At 44.5% G+C, this 17,899-nt stretch overlaps 1 protein-coding gene across 1 annotated transcript in view; it reads right to left on the bottom strand.

The window, feature by feature from the left end:
• Positions 1-17,899, bottom strand: part of BRD3 (bromodomain containing 3) — a 39,001-nt gene that overhangs the window by 11,472 nt on the left and 9,630 nt on the right. Inside the window, exons 2-7 of the mRNA XM_058037982.1 lie at positions 10,788-11,114; positions 9,627-9,764; positions 8,533-8,680; positions 6,946-7,160; positions 4,276-4,647; positions 11-139 (exon numbers count right to left, since the gene is read on the bottom strand). Coding sequence (XP_057893965.1) covers positions 11-139; positions 4,276-4,647; positions 6,946-7,160; positions 8,533-8,680; positions 9,627-9,764; positions 10,788-10,988 — 1,203 coding nt within the window. The 5' untranslated portion in view covers positions 10,989-11,114. The remainder of the gene's footprint in view (positions 1-10; positions 140-4,275; positions 4,648-6,945; positions 7,161-8,532; positions 8,681-9,626; positions 9,765-10,787; positions 11,115-17,899) is intronic.

The raw sequence follows: 17,899 nt of genomic DNA on the forward strand, positions 1-17,899 counted from the left end.
ACACCTTTACCTGGAGCTTCCTGGCCATGGCCACCACCTCGTGGTCTGGAGGATTGTACTTGTAACAATTAGAGAACATTAACCGAATATCTGCTGCGAAACCTTGTGCATCCTGGTATTCCCGACTGTCCATCTTTTTCTGCAAACAAACAAGCCAAAGGGGAAAGAAAAGCCATAAGCAAAAGGAATTTGTAGCAACTGCATGGAGGACACAAGAAGCTCAGAAGAGCCTCAAAAATCCCATCTAAGAGAATGGAAGTTTAATATGGGTTATTTGTTCCTAAATAACATTCAGAGTTTCTGCTTTATAAAACAAGCAAACACCAGGCAACTAAAGAAGTTGATATCTCATAGCAGTTTAAACACTAAGATTCTAAATTGGCCTTGTTTTCTAAGTAGTAGAATATAAATCTGTCAGGGTCCACATTCTACAAGAAAACATTTAGAAATTACTAGAAAAATAGTTTAGAAAAACGGATCAGGAACTAAGAGAAACAAGGATCATGGATGGAAAGGGCAAGAGTCAGCAAGCAAGTTCCAATTACAGGAGTACCTAAGTGTGTATTTCTACATATGCTTGGATATATTTGCCTTGTAAACCTGAAAGGGCAGAAAAGATCATGAAAATCTAACTCTGATTTCCTGCTAGCAGAGGGCAGGAGGTTTGCTCTGCAGTTCCTACAGCAAAATAGGCATTTACAGTGAAACTACAACTCCCACGCTTCATTTAAAGTCCAACTGATAGAAATGGATACAGGCTTCACCCTTTATGAACCTACTCATTATGTAATCTCCTAGAGTAGTGAGGATAAATGTCAAATATTTGTACCTTGTTCCTTTCTCTTATTTTTCAGCTCTCACTTCCAGCCATTTCTCTTGCTGTTTGGGACTCAATGACTTGGGTTTGGAGAGCAGTTTATAGCATTTCTAGCACTTAATTGATTTGATGCATATATTACTACTATGTATAAAACCTTAGCTCCAATTACTCCTGCTGAAAGGCACCAGAAGCTAACACTAGGTTTCATTTGCATTTAAAAGACCTGGGTTTAAAGAAATTCTCTATTTGCCAAGTGCTTACAGGCTTCCCTTTTGTATGTCTTGGGCACCTGTGTGCCCAGAGAAGGGAAGGGGTGACTGACAGACAGGCTGGGGACATGATGGGGACAGACATCCCCATCCCAACAGCAAGCAGGGGTGCTCAGAGTCTGTCACCCACTCTTAACTCAAATAAAATTCCCATTTTTCACACAACTACAGACATTTCACAGCTGTGATAGACCTTCTAACTGTCCTAAAACACTGCAATGACTCCTGGAGCTGTTTTTGTTGTGAGAAGGGCAGAATTTCACCTCCAGGAGTTCAGCTTCTGAGGGACCTGGTGCAGGGTGGTGACATCCCTGCAGCCTTGCTCCCTGCTATGCTGCAGCCAGACATCTGTCAAACTTTTGTCAGGAGACCTCATTTTCCTGGTGAATAAACCAGGAGACAGCCTGGAAGGCACAGCACAAAAAAGCAGAAAGGGAAATAGGTTTGTGGTGCTCCTGTCTGAAAAGGCTCTCAGACCAATTCCAAAGCAAAACATATATTCAAACCAAAGGGCCCATTTATTTTAAAATACATCTTACTGCATGAAAGGCCTTTTTATATTTGTTTGGCATACTCAGGGCCTGATTATTGCCTATGAAATACATTCCAGTGTCTGAGGCTTTGCTTTCCATCCAAACTCAACAGTTTTCCAGCCCTACAGTTTTTAATCTGTGGATTTTTGTTTTGTTTTCTTATAAAGAATAATTAGTTTAACAAAAGAAAGGAAAGCACTTTAAATAGGTGGGTTGGAATATCTTGTTATAAATACACTTGGAGATGTCCAGCTGCTTACAAATAAAAAAAGTGGTTATATGTACAACTGGAAATCAGGAGTCAGGCAGGGCAGCTCACCCATCCTCTGTCCCACAGACAATCTCATTTTCCCCCTCAATTGTTTTAATCATCTTTACTGTTCATAAATTTGTTTCCTTATGGCTGATGTGTCCCTTGCTCTAAGTTTTGTCCTGCCCACAGAGGACACAAAGAATGTCTCCTCACTTTTAAGACCTTGAACTCAGCTGCTCTGAAACTGCAGGAAAAAAAAGGGGTGAGCAGAGTTACATCGCAGGAGGAAGGGCTTTATTGCAAAAGTGGAATTTCCTTGTGGAAATCCTGCACAGCAAGGCTTGCTGCTTGCTCACCACTGAGTAAAGCAAGGCAGAGACATCCATGGCACTGCTGGGACCTGGCAGCCAGAGGATGGAGCACAAGAGGTCCCCCAGCCCCACAGAGGGGGACAGGGATGTTCTGCAATGGTCCCTGCCTGCCTGGGGACAGGGCAGCAGCTGCAGCCTCAGTGCATCCCCCTCCTCACAGGGAATTACAGCTGCTGCCTCTCTCTCCTCACACTTCCACCCTTCCCTACTCCAAGCAGTTCTGCCCTTTCCTTCTCTGATAAAGAGAACTGAGGTGGAGATGAGCTCACAGATCCTGTCCCTGCAGCTGTTCCCATTACAGCACAAAATTCCAGCACATCACTCTGCCCCTGGCACAGTCACAACAGCCAACCTGCCTCCTGCACCACACACAGAGCAAGCAACCTCCAAATCCTCCTGGAGACACTTCTGCCAGGAAAAAAAAATGCTCCTGGACATGAAGGATATTCTCTGAGGAAAATCAAACCTAACAGCCACAGAAATAAGAGACAATATGTGTTACAGCTGCAGCAATGCTTGTGTTTTACTTTCTCTCATAATTCCTCCCAGGTTAGTTTGGAGGCCCTCAGATGTGCTCCTTTATCACAGCCACTGTCACTTGGGCAGAATTAAATCTAAAAACCTCTCAGAGCCACAGAAAGAGTCCCTGACACTGGAAAATGACAGTGCCTGCAAATGGCAGGTTTCTGTTCCACACAGTGAACAGATTATGAGCTGCATCTCTGAGAAGTCGCACCATGATCTGCAGGCCAAGAGCAATGACAATAAAACACTCTATAAAAATCCAATACCAGACAGCACTTCAAACAACTTAATTAAGAAAAATACTACCATGTGGAATGAGAAACCCAGAGTGTTTAGGTGTAAAAGACTCCACTGGGTTTGCCATCAGCCTGTCTCCAATTTTCTACCCCACCCCAGTCAGGTGCAGAGGGAGGATATCACCTGCACTTGCCAGAGAGGGGCAGAGGTGTACAATTTTAAAAGAATGAAGTCAGGACCTTGAAGAGACTTAAGCATGAAGAAATCATCAACCCAAGAAATCACAACTTTGCACTTAGATTTTTCACAACACAGCACAATAATCTCTTGCAATAAGAAATCACCTAAGCACACATGGAAATATTTGAGAGGGTCAGGATTTCACTCTGTCCATCTCTAATCTTCCTGCAATCACCTGGGGCTTCAACTAGCAGGCTGCAGGTATGTGTGGAGACCCAGAGGACCCCTGGGATGGATGCATGGCACATCAGAGTGTGACAGGCTGCTCCTGGGTACCACACAGGATCTACCAAGGAATATGACAGGAATCACAACCACAGCTGCCCTTCTGTCACCTGGGCATTCAGACAATCCCAGGCTGTCTCAGTGGAAGTAAAACCCTTCTGGCAATGCCCGTAAAAGCCAGAAACATCTTCACCTCCTGCCACCATGGAAGTCTCCCCTCCATCAACACAGAATGCAGTGTCTGGCTCACAAGAAGATAGGAACTACAATGATATGGCTTTGCTTCATGGAGGGATTCAGCAAACCTCCAAACCTACTGGGAAAAACAAGAATATTGGACCATACTCTTGAGGAGACAAGTATGAACCACAAAACCAGCACACATCTCCCTGAGTACCATCACATCCCAGCTGGAATTGCTCAGTGTAAGCCAATCTGCCACCACCAAGTAGGCAGGCAGCAGCTTATGGAAATGGGATACCATCAATTGAATCCTATGAAATAAAGCACCTCCTCTTCTCAGAGTGCAACACAATCCTAAGAACACCAGTTAAATACCTGGACTATCCACAAAGAGGAGAGGGGATTTTGTGGACATCATTTGCTTTGCAGGGCAGAAAAAAAAAAAAAAAGCTGTCCCAGGTTAGGGCAAAAAAGGGGAGAAGGGAAGGAAACAAAATATAAAAATATCCAGCTGATATCCAAACAGGTTCAGTTTCCACCCTTCCCCCTCCCACAAAGGAGCCAGTCCTCTGCAAGCAGAGGGACCCCCTGCCAAAAGAGGTGGTAAATGAGGACGTACTTTCACAGTACTGAGATCCATGGGGTGTTTGATTATATCGTGATAGTCATGTAATTCCAAAGCCTCTGCATCCACGGGCTTGTAAAAGGGCCATGCATAGGCTGCATGCTTCTTGGAGAGCATCTCCTTGAGGATGCTGTCACAGTACTTGAGGTGCTCAGAGAGTTTGCCTTTCTTCCCTGCGTGCTGAGGGACCTCTCCATCCTCCAGGTCCTTCTTTGGTGGTTTGATGGGGCGGCCGCCGCTCTCCCTGCGCGCGATGATTTTGGCCTGTTTGGGGTCCGACAGCGGCGTGGGGGACTCGCTCCTGCTGGCAGTGATGGCAGACGTGGTGGGCGTGGTGGTGTCTGCTTTCCTCTTCACTCCCTTTTTCTGAAACGGCACAGGGACAGGCTCCATGAGGACATGGCCTGCAGAAACCCTAGCACAGCTCATCTATAGGAATGCGTCACTCTGGTGACGGAGTGACAAAAGTATCCTCTGTCCCCTTAAAAAGGAAATAAGCCCACAAGTTTCTCTCATCAATTAGGTGAAAAGACATCTCATAGGACTTGGAGGGGGCTTCACCTCAAAATTAAGGATAGCTAATAGGCAGGACTTTTTGCCTTCTGTCCAAAGCAATTTACTAGAAAAAGAATCGAACAAAGAAACTAATTGCTTTTGTGAGGTGTTTACCAGGGGCAAGGATCTCTTGCACCTGGCTCAGTTTTTCTCTGTAAAGAGTTTTGTTATTTTGCCTTTTAATAAAAGCTTTTTGTTTCCAACACTACCACTGAAGCCATCCTGCTCATTTTATTCCTTCTAAGGTAGCTGAGCTATCTTGGGTGTGAAAGAGATCTCCAAGAGATTATGAGACCTGGCTTGAGGAGACCCATATTTCACTCATCCTTAGTTTTGCCTGTCCTCTGACAGAAAAAAACCCCAGTTATTTCATTGGGATAAATGGGATTTGTGACTAGAGGCTCCAACACTGCACATCACCTGAGCCACAGTAACCAACCATTTGCATGGCTCCAACCCAAGCCCAACCATGCTGTAAAATGTGTTATTTCCCTGAGAGGGAACCAGGACTCTTACCTGGTGTTTGCCAAGGGAAAGGAGGGCACCCAGTCAATTACTGCAGCTCAGCTGATGCATAGGGCCTGAGCAAGTGTCAGTAAGTTAAACACATGTCTGAGTCCCCAGTGGCAGGATCAGGCTGTAAGTTCTGAACCAAAGCATATTAATCACCAAAGACCCACGAATCCTCACTCCCCTGTATTTAGTGCCTGTGCTAAGGTAGATTTTGCCTTAAGCAAACAAACCCTCTCACATAAATTCAAGCTGGGACTGTCCATTCAGCTCTCTCGTGCTCCTATCAAGGATTTATTTCTCTGGAGAGGAAGATAGGGAGGAAGAAGTTCCTTAGAGAAATCTAAGGGAAATCTTAAGTAAATCCCAAGCAGAATTAATTTTGCAGTGTGTATTTGGCAAACTCACTTCTGGGTTCATCCTTGAGTTTTAAAATAAAATTGATTCTCAGAAGCAAGTTATTTGGACAGAAACTGAAATGTGAGACAGGAGGAGAGCCTAGCTGCAAGATCTGCCAATTTCTCTAGGAATTCCCAAACTATTGGGTTAAAAACCAAAAGAATTCTGTGCCTCTGCTGGTCCAAGCAACCTCACAACCAAAACTGTTGCAGTTAATTCCACAGTTTAGATAAAAAGATCCCCAGCTTTCTCTGAGCTATGCTTTCATCATTTTTAAAGCAATTCACAGCTTGCTAAGAGAATTTCAATTATTTAGGTAATGTCTTCATTTACCCATAAATTAACATAATAAATAGCAAAACACCAGTGACAACTCCCAAAAGATTACTCAGTAAGGAAGACAGAACTAATGCACCCAAAAGCTGCAGGCAACATCAGTCTCCTCCAACTGGAGTGACAGGCTTGTCTTGAACTGGCTGAAAGCAGAGAGGAACATTCCTAATGCTGGAGCCTGCAAACCTTAAAGGAACAGCCCCAGTAAAATCAGGAGCTCAGGCACAGAGGGAAGAGATGCTTTGGGCTGCAAATGTTAAAGGAGCAGCCCCAGTAAAATCAGGAGCTCAGTCAGAGTGGGAAGAGATGCTCTGAGATACAAGCCTTAAAGGAAGAGCCCCAGTAAAATCAGGTGCTCAGTTAGAGAGAGAAAAGATGCTTTGGGATACAAATCTTCAAGGAACAGCCCCAGTAAAATCAGGAGCTCAGTAAGTTTGAGATCCAAACCTTAAAGGAGCAGCCCCAGTAAAATCAGGAGCTCAGTCAAAGTGGAAAGAGATGCTTTGAGATACAAACCTTAAATGAACAGCCCCAGTAAAATCAGCTCAGTCACAGAGGGAAGAGATGCTTTGGGCAGCAAAACTTAAAGGAGCAGCCCCAGTAAAATCAGGAGCTCAGTTACAGAGGGAAGAGATGCTTTGAGCTATTTGGTGTAAAATGGGGAGAATTCCAAGAGCCCTGGAGCAGCAGCACAGGGGAAGGCTGTGAAAGGAGAGGCTGGAACTGAGCGGGAGCAAGCACGGGTGCCATCACCTCGCCTGGACTGTGTGAAAAGTGGCAGAACCGTTCTCACCCCTCTCCACCCCAACACCCAGCATGAAAGCAGGGCAGCAGTGACCCAGCAGCGAGGGCTGGCAGCGCATTTACCTTGACGACCGGGGGCGTGGGAGGCACCACGGGCATGATCGGAGCGGCGGGCGGGGGCGGGGCGGCGGCGGCAGGGGCGGCGACAGGCGGGACATTGGCGGTGATGGTTGGCACGGGGGTGGCAGCGATGACGGGCGTCTGAGACACGGCTGGAGGGACGCTCTGGAACGGCGCCGGCGGGGACACGGAGGACACGGCCACGGCTTGCTGCGCTCCTGTCGGACCAGAGGGGAAAGGCGCTGGTGGGTACAGATGGGAGGGTACTGGAGCAAACTGGACTCGGCAGAGAGATCCGGGAGAGCACAGAGGACACGGTGGGATTTGCTCGGTGCTGTTACACCGGTCAGCCACACGAAAAATAATCGCAGCTTTTCACATTGAGTGTTGCTCTGGGACAGCTTTGACCCCTTGGATGCTCCCAGAGCTGCACTGAGCTCAGGAGAACAGCAGGAGATGGAACAGTGGGAGGTGTTCACACCCTGCAAATGGCAACAACCACTGCCCTGAGCCACCTGAGCAGCCAGGAGTGCAAAGCGCTTCAGATTTGCCACAGTGCACAGGGTGGGATTCTTGGGGCTGTGCAGGAACAGGAGATGGGCTCAGTGATTCCTGTGGGTACCTTCCAACTCTGTATTTTATGATTCTCAGTAGAGCTTAAGCATCCTGACATCCCTGATGCGGCACCTGCACTGCCAAAACCCTGCCTAGTGGTTTAACATAAAGGGGGACAAACCTACTATCAAATAACCAAAACAGCAATCCTCCTTCTATGTTTCAACATCCTTTGATAAAAAGATACATCATCATTAATTTCTCTGAGCTTGGATAGATTTATAGCTCCATTTGGCACCTGAAATGTGGGAAAACAGAGGAACAATTGACTTTCCCAGAGCAACAATTAGACCTTGTTTAGAGGAAAAAAAAAATTACTCTCATCATTTAACTCAGCCCACACAAGGTCCTTTATGAACTGTTTTACCACGCTTGGACATTTTAGTCCTAAATCCATTTAAAATCAATTTTAGGTAAGCTGAACTAAACTTAATTTCCACTGATATGCAATGGTGTATGTAGCCTTTTGCAATGGGATTTAATAAATCCTTTAATTTTATGATGTTGCAACCATGTGTGCAAAAGGAAAACATACAGAGTTTAGGGAATTAGCAGAATTTGAGTCCAAGTCTCTGCTGTGCCAGAATTCTGCCAGGACCCACGTGTAAACCCAAGTCTCTAAAGACTTTCCATGCCATGCTCTGGCACTGGCAGCAAACTGGCATTTATGAACATCTTGGGTTGTTTTTTTGCATAGAGAAGCAACAGCAATGCCTTCCCTCCCTGAAGTGCTGCCTGGATGGGCAAATCACAGATGGCAAGATTGGTGTGACAAATGCAGGGTGGCCTTGACGAGCCCTGAAACCCTGAGTGAGCATCCCCAGACATCTCCCACCTTCCTCCCCACTGGTTTAACTGTGAGACCACGCTCTCCCTTCCCAGCCTCTCCACCATCTGCAGAGTCCAGCAGCTCAGGAGGTGTCCCAGGCCTCAGGAACAGCTCCCAACATCCCCTGTCCCTGCATGGATCCCTACCTGTGCTCTGTGTGCCCGCTGAGGGCTTGCGACCTTTGCCTTTGGGAACTGGGGGTAGCAACTCCACCTCCTCCTGAGGCATCTGGGCAACCTTCTGCAGAAATATCTTCTCCAGGGCTTGGGCCATGAGGACAATGTCATCTGTGGGCTGCACAAAGAAGAATATGAGCCTTTGTTGTATCGTTCACATATCTGTGAAGACCGGGCTTAGAAAACACTGAGGCCCTTCAAATAAATTATGGTATTCAAACGCTGACAATAAACAGATTAGCTCTTCTCCCTCCTCCTGCCACTCTCCTGCTCTTCTATTCTGCTCTAGCATGCAATAATTACAGCCCCTAAGTGTGCTGCATCCAGAGAATGAGCAGGAGTTCAGAAGGAGCCTGATAAACCAGTATCCAGTGCAGCAGTGTGGAAGCAGCAAACTGGAACGGATGAGCTGTCCTTCCCTGCTTGCCAGCAGGTCCAAGGGAAGAGGCTAAATACACATTCTGTGGCTCAAACGAATTAATTTGTTTGTTTCAGCTGTTCTCCAGTCTGGGTCTATGATGACAAATGACTGGAGAAAACAGAACACAAAGAATTTTAACAACCTAACAAAACAGCAAATGAGCCAAACCCAAAATAATAATAATAATAATAATAATAAAGGAATTTAAATGTGTGTAAGTATGAACATATTTATGGAGACAGTCAAAGAAGAGTTACAATTCTTGAACTCCTTTCTGCTGCTAACAGATAGCATTTAGTATCAGTCTAACACACAGCATTAAAGCACCTCAAAACACCTGCAGAGCACTGCATTAAGTGCAGCTCATCCCAGAAAACTCCTAACTGACAACAAAAGGAATAAAAACTTGCTGCATAACCCCAAAACAGAAATCTACCTATAATTAAAAGGCATATTTGCCATTGTAGCTAGTCTGGGGGAAGAAAGAGGCAGCACAAAGACAGCTTTGTGCATTTCAAGTAACATGGTTGCAATTAGTGGCATTTCAAATCCTTGCAAGGAGGGCGCAGAGCCGGCCCTGCTCAAAACCTGCACAATAATGGGGTAGGTGGGTGTTTTCTAAAGGCTTTTCTGGGTTTTTTACCTTGTTATAAATGTAACAGTTTGTAAACATGGTGTTGAAATCCTGCATACATTCACTGGCACTCCAGTAATAGTTGTGTTCCAGGCGCTTCTTGATCGTCCCCATGTCCATGGGGTTTTTAATTATTTTGTGATAATCCTGTTGGAAAACCAGGGAAGATGTTACATCTTCTGATTCAGTTTTGCTCACATCTCCCTCTAACCCCTGATTTCTTCTCATCCCCCCTCCTAAAAAACACCCCACCAAATTTTGTGGAAATTGTAAATGTAAATATATATTAATTTATTTTCTAATTTGTATCTTTTTAGTCTTAGCATTATTATGAACCTGTCTCCAAAACACACAACCTCCAGTCTGGGAATCAGCATTTCTGCCTCCCTTTTTAAAAGGCTGCCTCTGGCACTCACAGAAGTTTATCAGGGCTGCCTAAAACTATGCTCAAAGTTTCAGTCTCCAATTTTAAGAGCACTTTGGCCTTTAAAAGATTTCCACCTGTTAACCCAGTTTCTCCATGGGCTGGTCTGGAGCACCTGCAGAGGCTGTGATTAGGGGATGCTGCAGGGCTGTGCAGTGTCATTTTCTTGTTCTGGATTAGAGCACCAAAGCCTCTCTTGCTGCTCATGAAGCCACTGGCTGAGCCCATCAGGCTGATATTTCCCCTCTAAGCAATTCCAAAACTGGTATTTCCCCTCTAAGCAACCCCAGGCACTGATATTTCTCCTCTAGCCAATCCCAGGCACTGATATTTCCCCTCTTAGCAATCCCAACACTGATATTTCCCCTCTAAGCAACCCCAGGGCACTGATATTTCCCCTCTAAGCAATCCCAGCACTGATATTCCCCCTCTAAGCAACCCCAGGGCACTGATATTTCACCTCTAAGCAATCCCAGGGCACTGATATTTCACCTCTAAGCAACCCCAACACTGATATTTCCCCTCTAAGCAATCCCAGCACTGATATTCCCCCTCTAAGCAATCCCAACACTGATATTTCCCCTCTAAGCAACCCCAGGGCACTGATATTTCCCGTCTAAGCAACCCCAGGGCACTGATATTTCACCTCTAAGCAATCCCAACACTGATATTTCCCCTCTAAGCAATCCCAAAACCGACCTGACCACCACAAAGCTTTCTATGGTGAGAAGACAACAGAAACGTACCGGCAAATTGAGTTTAATTGCATCAACAGGCTGGTAGAAAGGCCAAGCAAACTGATGCTTCCACAAGGTCTTCACCACAACATTTTGCATATATTGCAGCTGGTTGGTTTTCCTGCCAGGTTTGTTGGGATTTGTCACCTCTGGAGGCGGGGGATTGACGGGGCCCTGAGGAGCCTGGATGGCTGAGGCGACTGCCGACATCTTCCTGCTCGGGCTCTCACTCGCTGTCACTGCGGCAGCAACGGGGAGATTTTCTTTCTTCCTTTATGCTCCCTGAATGGGACTGACATCCCATTTCCAGGGTGCAACCATACAACCTAGAGCAAACTACAGAGAGAAAGAGGGAAGGGTGTAAATAGAGGTTTTTGAAGCAGGCAGGTTGTGACATTTCTTCTGTGGACGGTATTTAAACTTAGGCTCTTCACCCTCTTTACCCCATTGGCTTTGTTCCTGTGGCACAGTTTATCTTGGAGATGGGAACAGTTCAAGATCCAAGAGACAGTGGAACTCCCAAATTCAAAGCCTGCATACACAGCAAGCTCCATGGGACTAGTTCTTGCTTTAGCTGGCTCAGAGAGCATCTTCATGTCAAGAAAACACTTAGGGCAACCCAAGAATTCACTCAGGGAGCACAGTTAGGATGCAATGCAGATTCCATGAATGCACTGATGCAAGGTGCTAAATCCATAGCTTCCAACTCCATGCCAGCTGAACTGAATTGTCTCTAAACCCATGCTGCCTGGCCCCCAGTCAGCTCACAGGGCTCTGCTGAAATCCCACAATGAAGCAGACAGCAGCTGCCAGAGGATCTCAGTCCAGGGAAATGAAAGAAGGGGCAAAGGGAGATGCTGTGAACTACTGAGAGTGAAAGGTGTCACCAAAATCAACCCAATTTGAAGTGATCTGCGCTTTGAATCTCATAAATGTCTTATTATGCCTCTTCCTGCATGCACCTGACTGGTTTTGACCTCAGTTTTATATTAAAGTTTAGAGACCCAGGCTCAGATAATAACTGGTGTTACACTGATATCCCGTGACCTGGCTCAGACAGTGCTGTCATGTTCTCTCTCAAAGACACATTTGAAACAGAGGAGAACACATAAATTGCATTATTGTATTCTGGTTTTCTCTCTGCAAACTGCAGAGGTAAAAATAGCCCAGTATCACTGAGCCTTGTGTAGCATATGGTAAACAGCTTTGCTATGTCATCTTCCATAAACATTGGATATTTCAGCTCACATCAGGACTGCAGCTACTCTTCTCATGGCAAACAGACCACAATCACTTTCCAGAGGCAAATTATTTTAAATATGTTTAGAAATCCATACAAATATACTTTTTGGTTGAACAGAGAAGCATGAGCAGGGACAGAAGCAATGTAAAAGCAGAGAGACATCCTAGGAAAAACCCAAAAACCTCTGCATTAATACAGCCCTAATCATCTCTACTGAATATCTGCACTAAATATAGAACATCAACTTACCCTGTGAGCTGCTGATTAGATGAAGGCAAAAAGTAAACACATACCTAACTTGGGGAAATTTTACCAAAATAGCTGTGTACAAACAAACAGATCTGCAGCAGAGAGGGAGGGAACTGCTGAAAACCTAAACCAAACCCCTGTGTGAATACATGTGATTATCTGTGCAGGAAACAGCCAAGTCCAGTTCTGATGCTGCCACCATTTGTTCAACACCCACTACATTCCAAGGATGGAGAAAAATGCCAGCAGGACTCTCTTGTATAGCTCCAGAATCATGGTCCCTGTTTTTTGATAACTCAGGAGCCCAGTTTAGCTCCAAAAGGATTGGTTTTTCATGTGCTCATGCTGCTGGCGATCAGCAAGCAGACAAAAGGGGTCCTGGCATCCCCTGGACATGGAATTTCATAACTAAAATGTTATTTGGGATTTCAGATTTGGGGAAGGATTTTCTCCCGGTGTTCCATCAAGTCAAAGCAGCAGCAGAAATATTGCAAAATTCAATCTTCAGATCGAGGGGGGTAAATAGAGAAAGAATTAAAAGCAACAAAAAAAGATAATTAGGAAGTTTCACTCAGTCTCCTCCTGGGGAGCTCCCTGCATGGATTCAGGTTTCTGAGCAACATCCATCATCCCAGAGAATGCAAGGCTGCCTGCAGGTCCCTGGTGACCACCACTGAAACATTTTGTTTGCTGTCTTCTTGATTAACAAACTGAATCCAGTGCAAGGATTGAGGGGGAATAAAACACCCACGGAGAGCAATTCCTACTGCTAGAGAGCATTTGGGTCACAAGTTTCAAACTATGAAGTGTAACTTAAGTCTTCCCTTTAAATAACCTGAGGCTAAATATGAGTCTCTTTTCCTTTCAATTTCCTCATGTCCTACCTCTCAAACTCCAATTTGATAAGGATTTTTAATTAATTTGTATTAAATCCCAGAACTGTCATTCAACAGACCACAGATCCATAGCTCCTATCTCTCTCAGACTTCTTCTCCCTGACCTTAGCCAAGGCTTTCAATATCTTCACCCCACAGCTCCTCACCTGTGCCATGGAGATAGTGGCAGCTCCTTTCTGTCCCCACCCAGCAGAGAAAACTCCCTGGCACAGGCACTGCCTCCCCACAGAGCCATTTTGATCCTCAAGCTTAAACAAGGCTTGTACAGTCCACATAAAAGCATGGAACAGTCATCAGTGACACAACTCAGAAAGGATTTTAATTAAGAACATTACCAAAACAAGGAGGGGCAGAACCATGACAGCCAACTTGGTCGGTTCCCTGCTCCAACACACTGAATTTTACAGCCAAAAGTGGCTCAAACCTCCCAGCAGCACTGGCACAGAACTGCTGGATCCTGCAGAAGACAGAAATAGCTACCTGGACTATCTGGCAGCACTGGAAGTACTGTCCGGCCATAAATAAAGCTTTAATGTGCCTCACTGTACCTTTAACCCTTGGTCCAGCAGCTTCCTCACTATTTGCTGGGGAAGCTGCTTTGATATTGGATCACTTTGTAAATTTTAAAACTAAGAATTTGCTTCTACAGCCATTCTTTTACCTTTAAAAACTCAAAATGGTATCATTTTTATGAATGCAAAAAGCAGGACTACAAGGAATCTGGAAGATGAGGGTAAAAATGCTTTGGAAATGTCTAAAAGGCAATGACTTTGAATTAAAGATAAATTAATGCCTGATAAATCTAGCCCCTGTGAAACATCATTTATTAAGAGAGGGAAGTGAGAGCTCTGACCATCTGACACCCCAAATTACCACACAAATCACCCAAGAGGACACTTTAGTAGAGCCACAGACAAAAATTAAGCAAGCTTCTACAAACTGTCCCATAATTACAGGTAGAATTGAACTACACAGCTCTTGTCTCAGCACTCCAGCACCCTCTGAAACTGCACTGGTATCAATAAATATTTCAACTATTAGGGGCAGTGACTCAGGACATCACTGTACAAGCCTGGAGTGCAGACTGTCAAAACCAGACACAACGTGCACCTTCCAGTGAGGGGCTAAGGTGAGATTTCTTTTATCCCTGCAGTAATATCTTCTTAAATTTTAATTTTTAAATCACTACTTATCCTGCTCCTCAGGCCTATAATGTTCAAGTAGCAGGAGTTATTCTTGATTTTTCTGTCTGCAGAAGTGGTTTTGATATTGCAAGTTTAGAATACACCCTGAAGTGCTGTCATACACAAGGAGTGAACACTGCTTTTCCTTCTTATTCAATTTGAGATAGTAATTAAAAATAAAACCCAAAACCTCAAAGAAGGGAGGTTTTAAGTCTTGGAGTTTAAGCTCAGTGTGGCAAACCAGGCATCAAAAAACCCAGCTAGGTTGGATGGATTTTTTCTTTTAAAAAAACCTTTTCTTCCATTGAATCCCTCACACAGGGTCAGTCAGCAGAGAGACAGCAGGCATGGAGAAAACATGTCAATAATTCCCTGCACTAGCAGGAGAACATTTTCCTGTCTGCAGAGGTGGGGACTGTTTTAAAGCAGCTCTGAAGCCCACGAAGAGTGCAGTGTGCCAGCTCTCCTGCTGCTCCAGCCAAGGCTCTGCCACTTCCTTTGGCAGTGCCCAGCATTTAACGGATGCTTTGCTCCTGTGCAGGACCCGATGGGGTTTGTTTTGATTGCAAACTTACACAAGCTTTATGGCAGTGTGATAAATAAGGATGATTCGTGCTAATAAAAATTAAAACAGTAATCAATATTGATACAGTAATTAATATTTAAAAATAATAAAACAGTTAAAGGTTGTAATACCAAAAAAAAAAGAGAGAGAAGCTCCACACCCCTCTTCTCAGCAGATATTCTCAAAGACCACAAAAAAGAAGGTAAAGATACAGTTGCTAAAAATGACCAAAAACCTAATTAAGTCCCAGAAAATACTAATTATAAGAAATTTATTACCTTAATATGTAAATGCAGCAGTACGTTAGTCTTAACTTACATTATATTAGCTTAGTGCACATGTGTAACCCAGAAGTAAGTCAAAAAACAAAAAAAAGAGAAATCTTCATCCCAAACAACCCCCAAAGACTTGTGTGACCACCAAACCAAGTAGTAATGCATGCATAATAAAAGTAATAATAAAAACAAAAATAAAAATATAACAAACCAAAAATGAGAAAAAATAACATTAACATATAGCATATAAAAAATAATCTTCACTTAATAAATTTGTATGTAAAGTAACAAAAATCCCAAAACTCTGCCCTCCATACCCCGCAGTATCTTTTGCTTATGCGCTATTATTAAAATCTAATTATCCCTTATTTATATATTTTCTAAACTATTCAATTCAAATTACTACTACCTTAAATATTACTTAATTTCTTTTGAATAAAATAATTAAACAAACATAACAGCAGCCTGGCAGTCCCACAACTCCTTGGTTTTCCCCTCTCCTTGGTATAGTATTTCTGCGTGGTTACTTGGACATTGATCAAAATCTGGCAGAACTCCAGCTCGGCAAAGAAACAGCCACATAAATCTTCCCATCAGGGAAAATTATCGCGTTTGAGAGATGTTCCTTGACCTCGTTGTTATCTGCACATTTTTATTTACATTACAGTAGCACACAGAGGCTGGGCAGAGACCAAGGTCCCTCAGCAGCTCACACTCTGCGCACACACACAAAGACCCTGCTCAATCCTCAAAGGGCTGCTGCTCACAACTCACACTTCACACCATGGTGAGGTGACTTGCTCACAGCGCCCCAGTCAGCAGCCAGACCCAAAATTTGCCAGCAGGGCAGCCAGAGCAGTGTCCTCCAAGCTGCTCCAAGCATTGCTCCTTGCAGCCTCCAAAGCAGAGTCTCAGTCTCTTTTTTTCCCAACAATTGGAAGTTTGTTCAGATTGGCTACCATGTGAGAGAAGTAGCCCAGCCTTGGTCATCTTACTTTCTCTGCAGGAGAGGTTTAGCACTACTGAACCTCAATACAAAGTCAGGTAAGGTTATTTAATAAGGGTTGTACCCATTTCATTCCATGGCTGTGGAAATTAAGGGTTACATCAATCTCCTCAGAAGGAAACAAAACTCGTGGATGCCTCCTTTTCCTCCTCCTTTGCATTCCCTTCCCACCCCACAGAGGAACTGAACTTCAGGCAGCTTTCAGTACCTACTAACATGTCAGCAGGGATGGTGTCTTCAAACACAAGGGATGTGCAATTTGAGAGCAAGACTTGAGGACAGACGAGCTGCTTTATCAGCCAACCCTGCCCTGGCAGACAGACACACTACACGCCACCCCCTCAAGACACTGGGATTTACACTTTGCTTCCCTGCAGGAGTGGGAATTTGGCTTGCAGTGCTCCTATGGCACACTGCAGCACTCTGAAAGTCCACTCAGCCATCCTTGCTGTCTCCCAAATCATTAATTCCACACATCACAGATTTGCTTTTCATGCATATTATTTTGAGCACTGCCTTAATAACATCCTGAGACTGGGAGATGCAACTGTGTCCTGAGCTCACCTCTGCACAAGGGAGGGGAAAAGATCACAGCAGATTAAGTCAGTTCCTTGGCTTTTGACTTGGTTGGTTTAATGCTCATTAGATTATGCAGATGGCTTTCCTACCCTTGCTCTCTCCTTGGCTATTATAAGAGCAGGTGTTTCCTCAGTAAGGAGCCTAACCAGTAGGCAGAAATCAGCCAGGAGTAACTGGGAATTTATGGGGTCTTTAGTTTTGATGCCTACTCAGTGCTCCCTGCAATTCACGCTGCTGTAAGATCTCTGATGAGATGCCTTCAAACCCAGGGGTAGCCAAAAGTCACTCTAATAAAAGCATTAGAGACTTACAAACACTGTTAGGCATCTCAAAGAAAGTGACAGACTTTCTGATAATTTGAGGCCAGAGTATTTCTCTCCCCCAAGTCACTAATGCCACAGGAAGCACCTTCTGATCAAGTCTGAGCAGGAATTTAGCTGCATGTCACACATAAATCAAATGGGGCTCAACTGATTTCTAAAGGCTGCAGTTTCAAATGCAGGGAGTGATGCTTAACACTAAACCAAGTTCATTCTCATAGCTTTGAATTTGGCTTTGAGAACAGTTTTAAGTGACCAATGTCAGTAATGAATTAGGCATGGTTGACCCTCCTTTGCACTGGGGAGGACAGAATGACCTCTGGACAGCTCTTCCTGCCCTGCTTTTTGTGGAAAACACAGAGACAAATTTCAACTCAGACTATGTTGGTTTTGTGCAAGCTCCTGAGTTACAGGGGTTTGTTAAAAAGGCTGCAGGAGGAAGGAAAAGTGAGTGGTTACTCAGCTCACTCTGTGTTGGATTCCTGACTGAAGGAGCTCAGCCAGCCTTGAGACCTGACTGCAGTAAGGTCTGGACTCAGATAAGCTGAACTGCATTTGTAAAAAATCAGCCAGGAGGTATTTCAGCAAATTAACTGGGTGGCCTATCATGGAAAAGTTAACTTAATGCTCAGCTGTAATAAATGAGATCTATGAACAGGTTCCAGAGTACTTGGAGTAGCTGGTGGCTCACACATCCAAATCAGCAGGATGGGAATGGGGAGGTGCTTAACAGGAAAATGCTGGTGGTTGTGCCTCTCACAAGACACACAAATTACACCTTTATGGCAATGGAAAATAAAACTG

This window comes from Melospiza georgiana, chromosome 20, assembly GCF_028018845.1.
Source record: "Melospiza georgiana isolate bMelGeo1 chromosome 20, bMelGeo1.pri, whole genome shotgun sequence".
Classification (NCBI taxonomy): domain Eukaryota; kingdom Metazoa; phylum Chordata; class Aves; order Passeriformes; family Passerellidae; genus Melospiza; species Melospiza georgiana.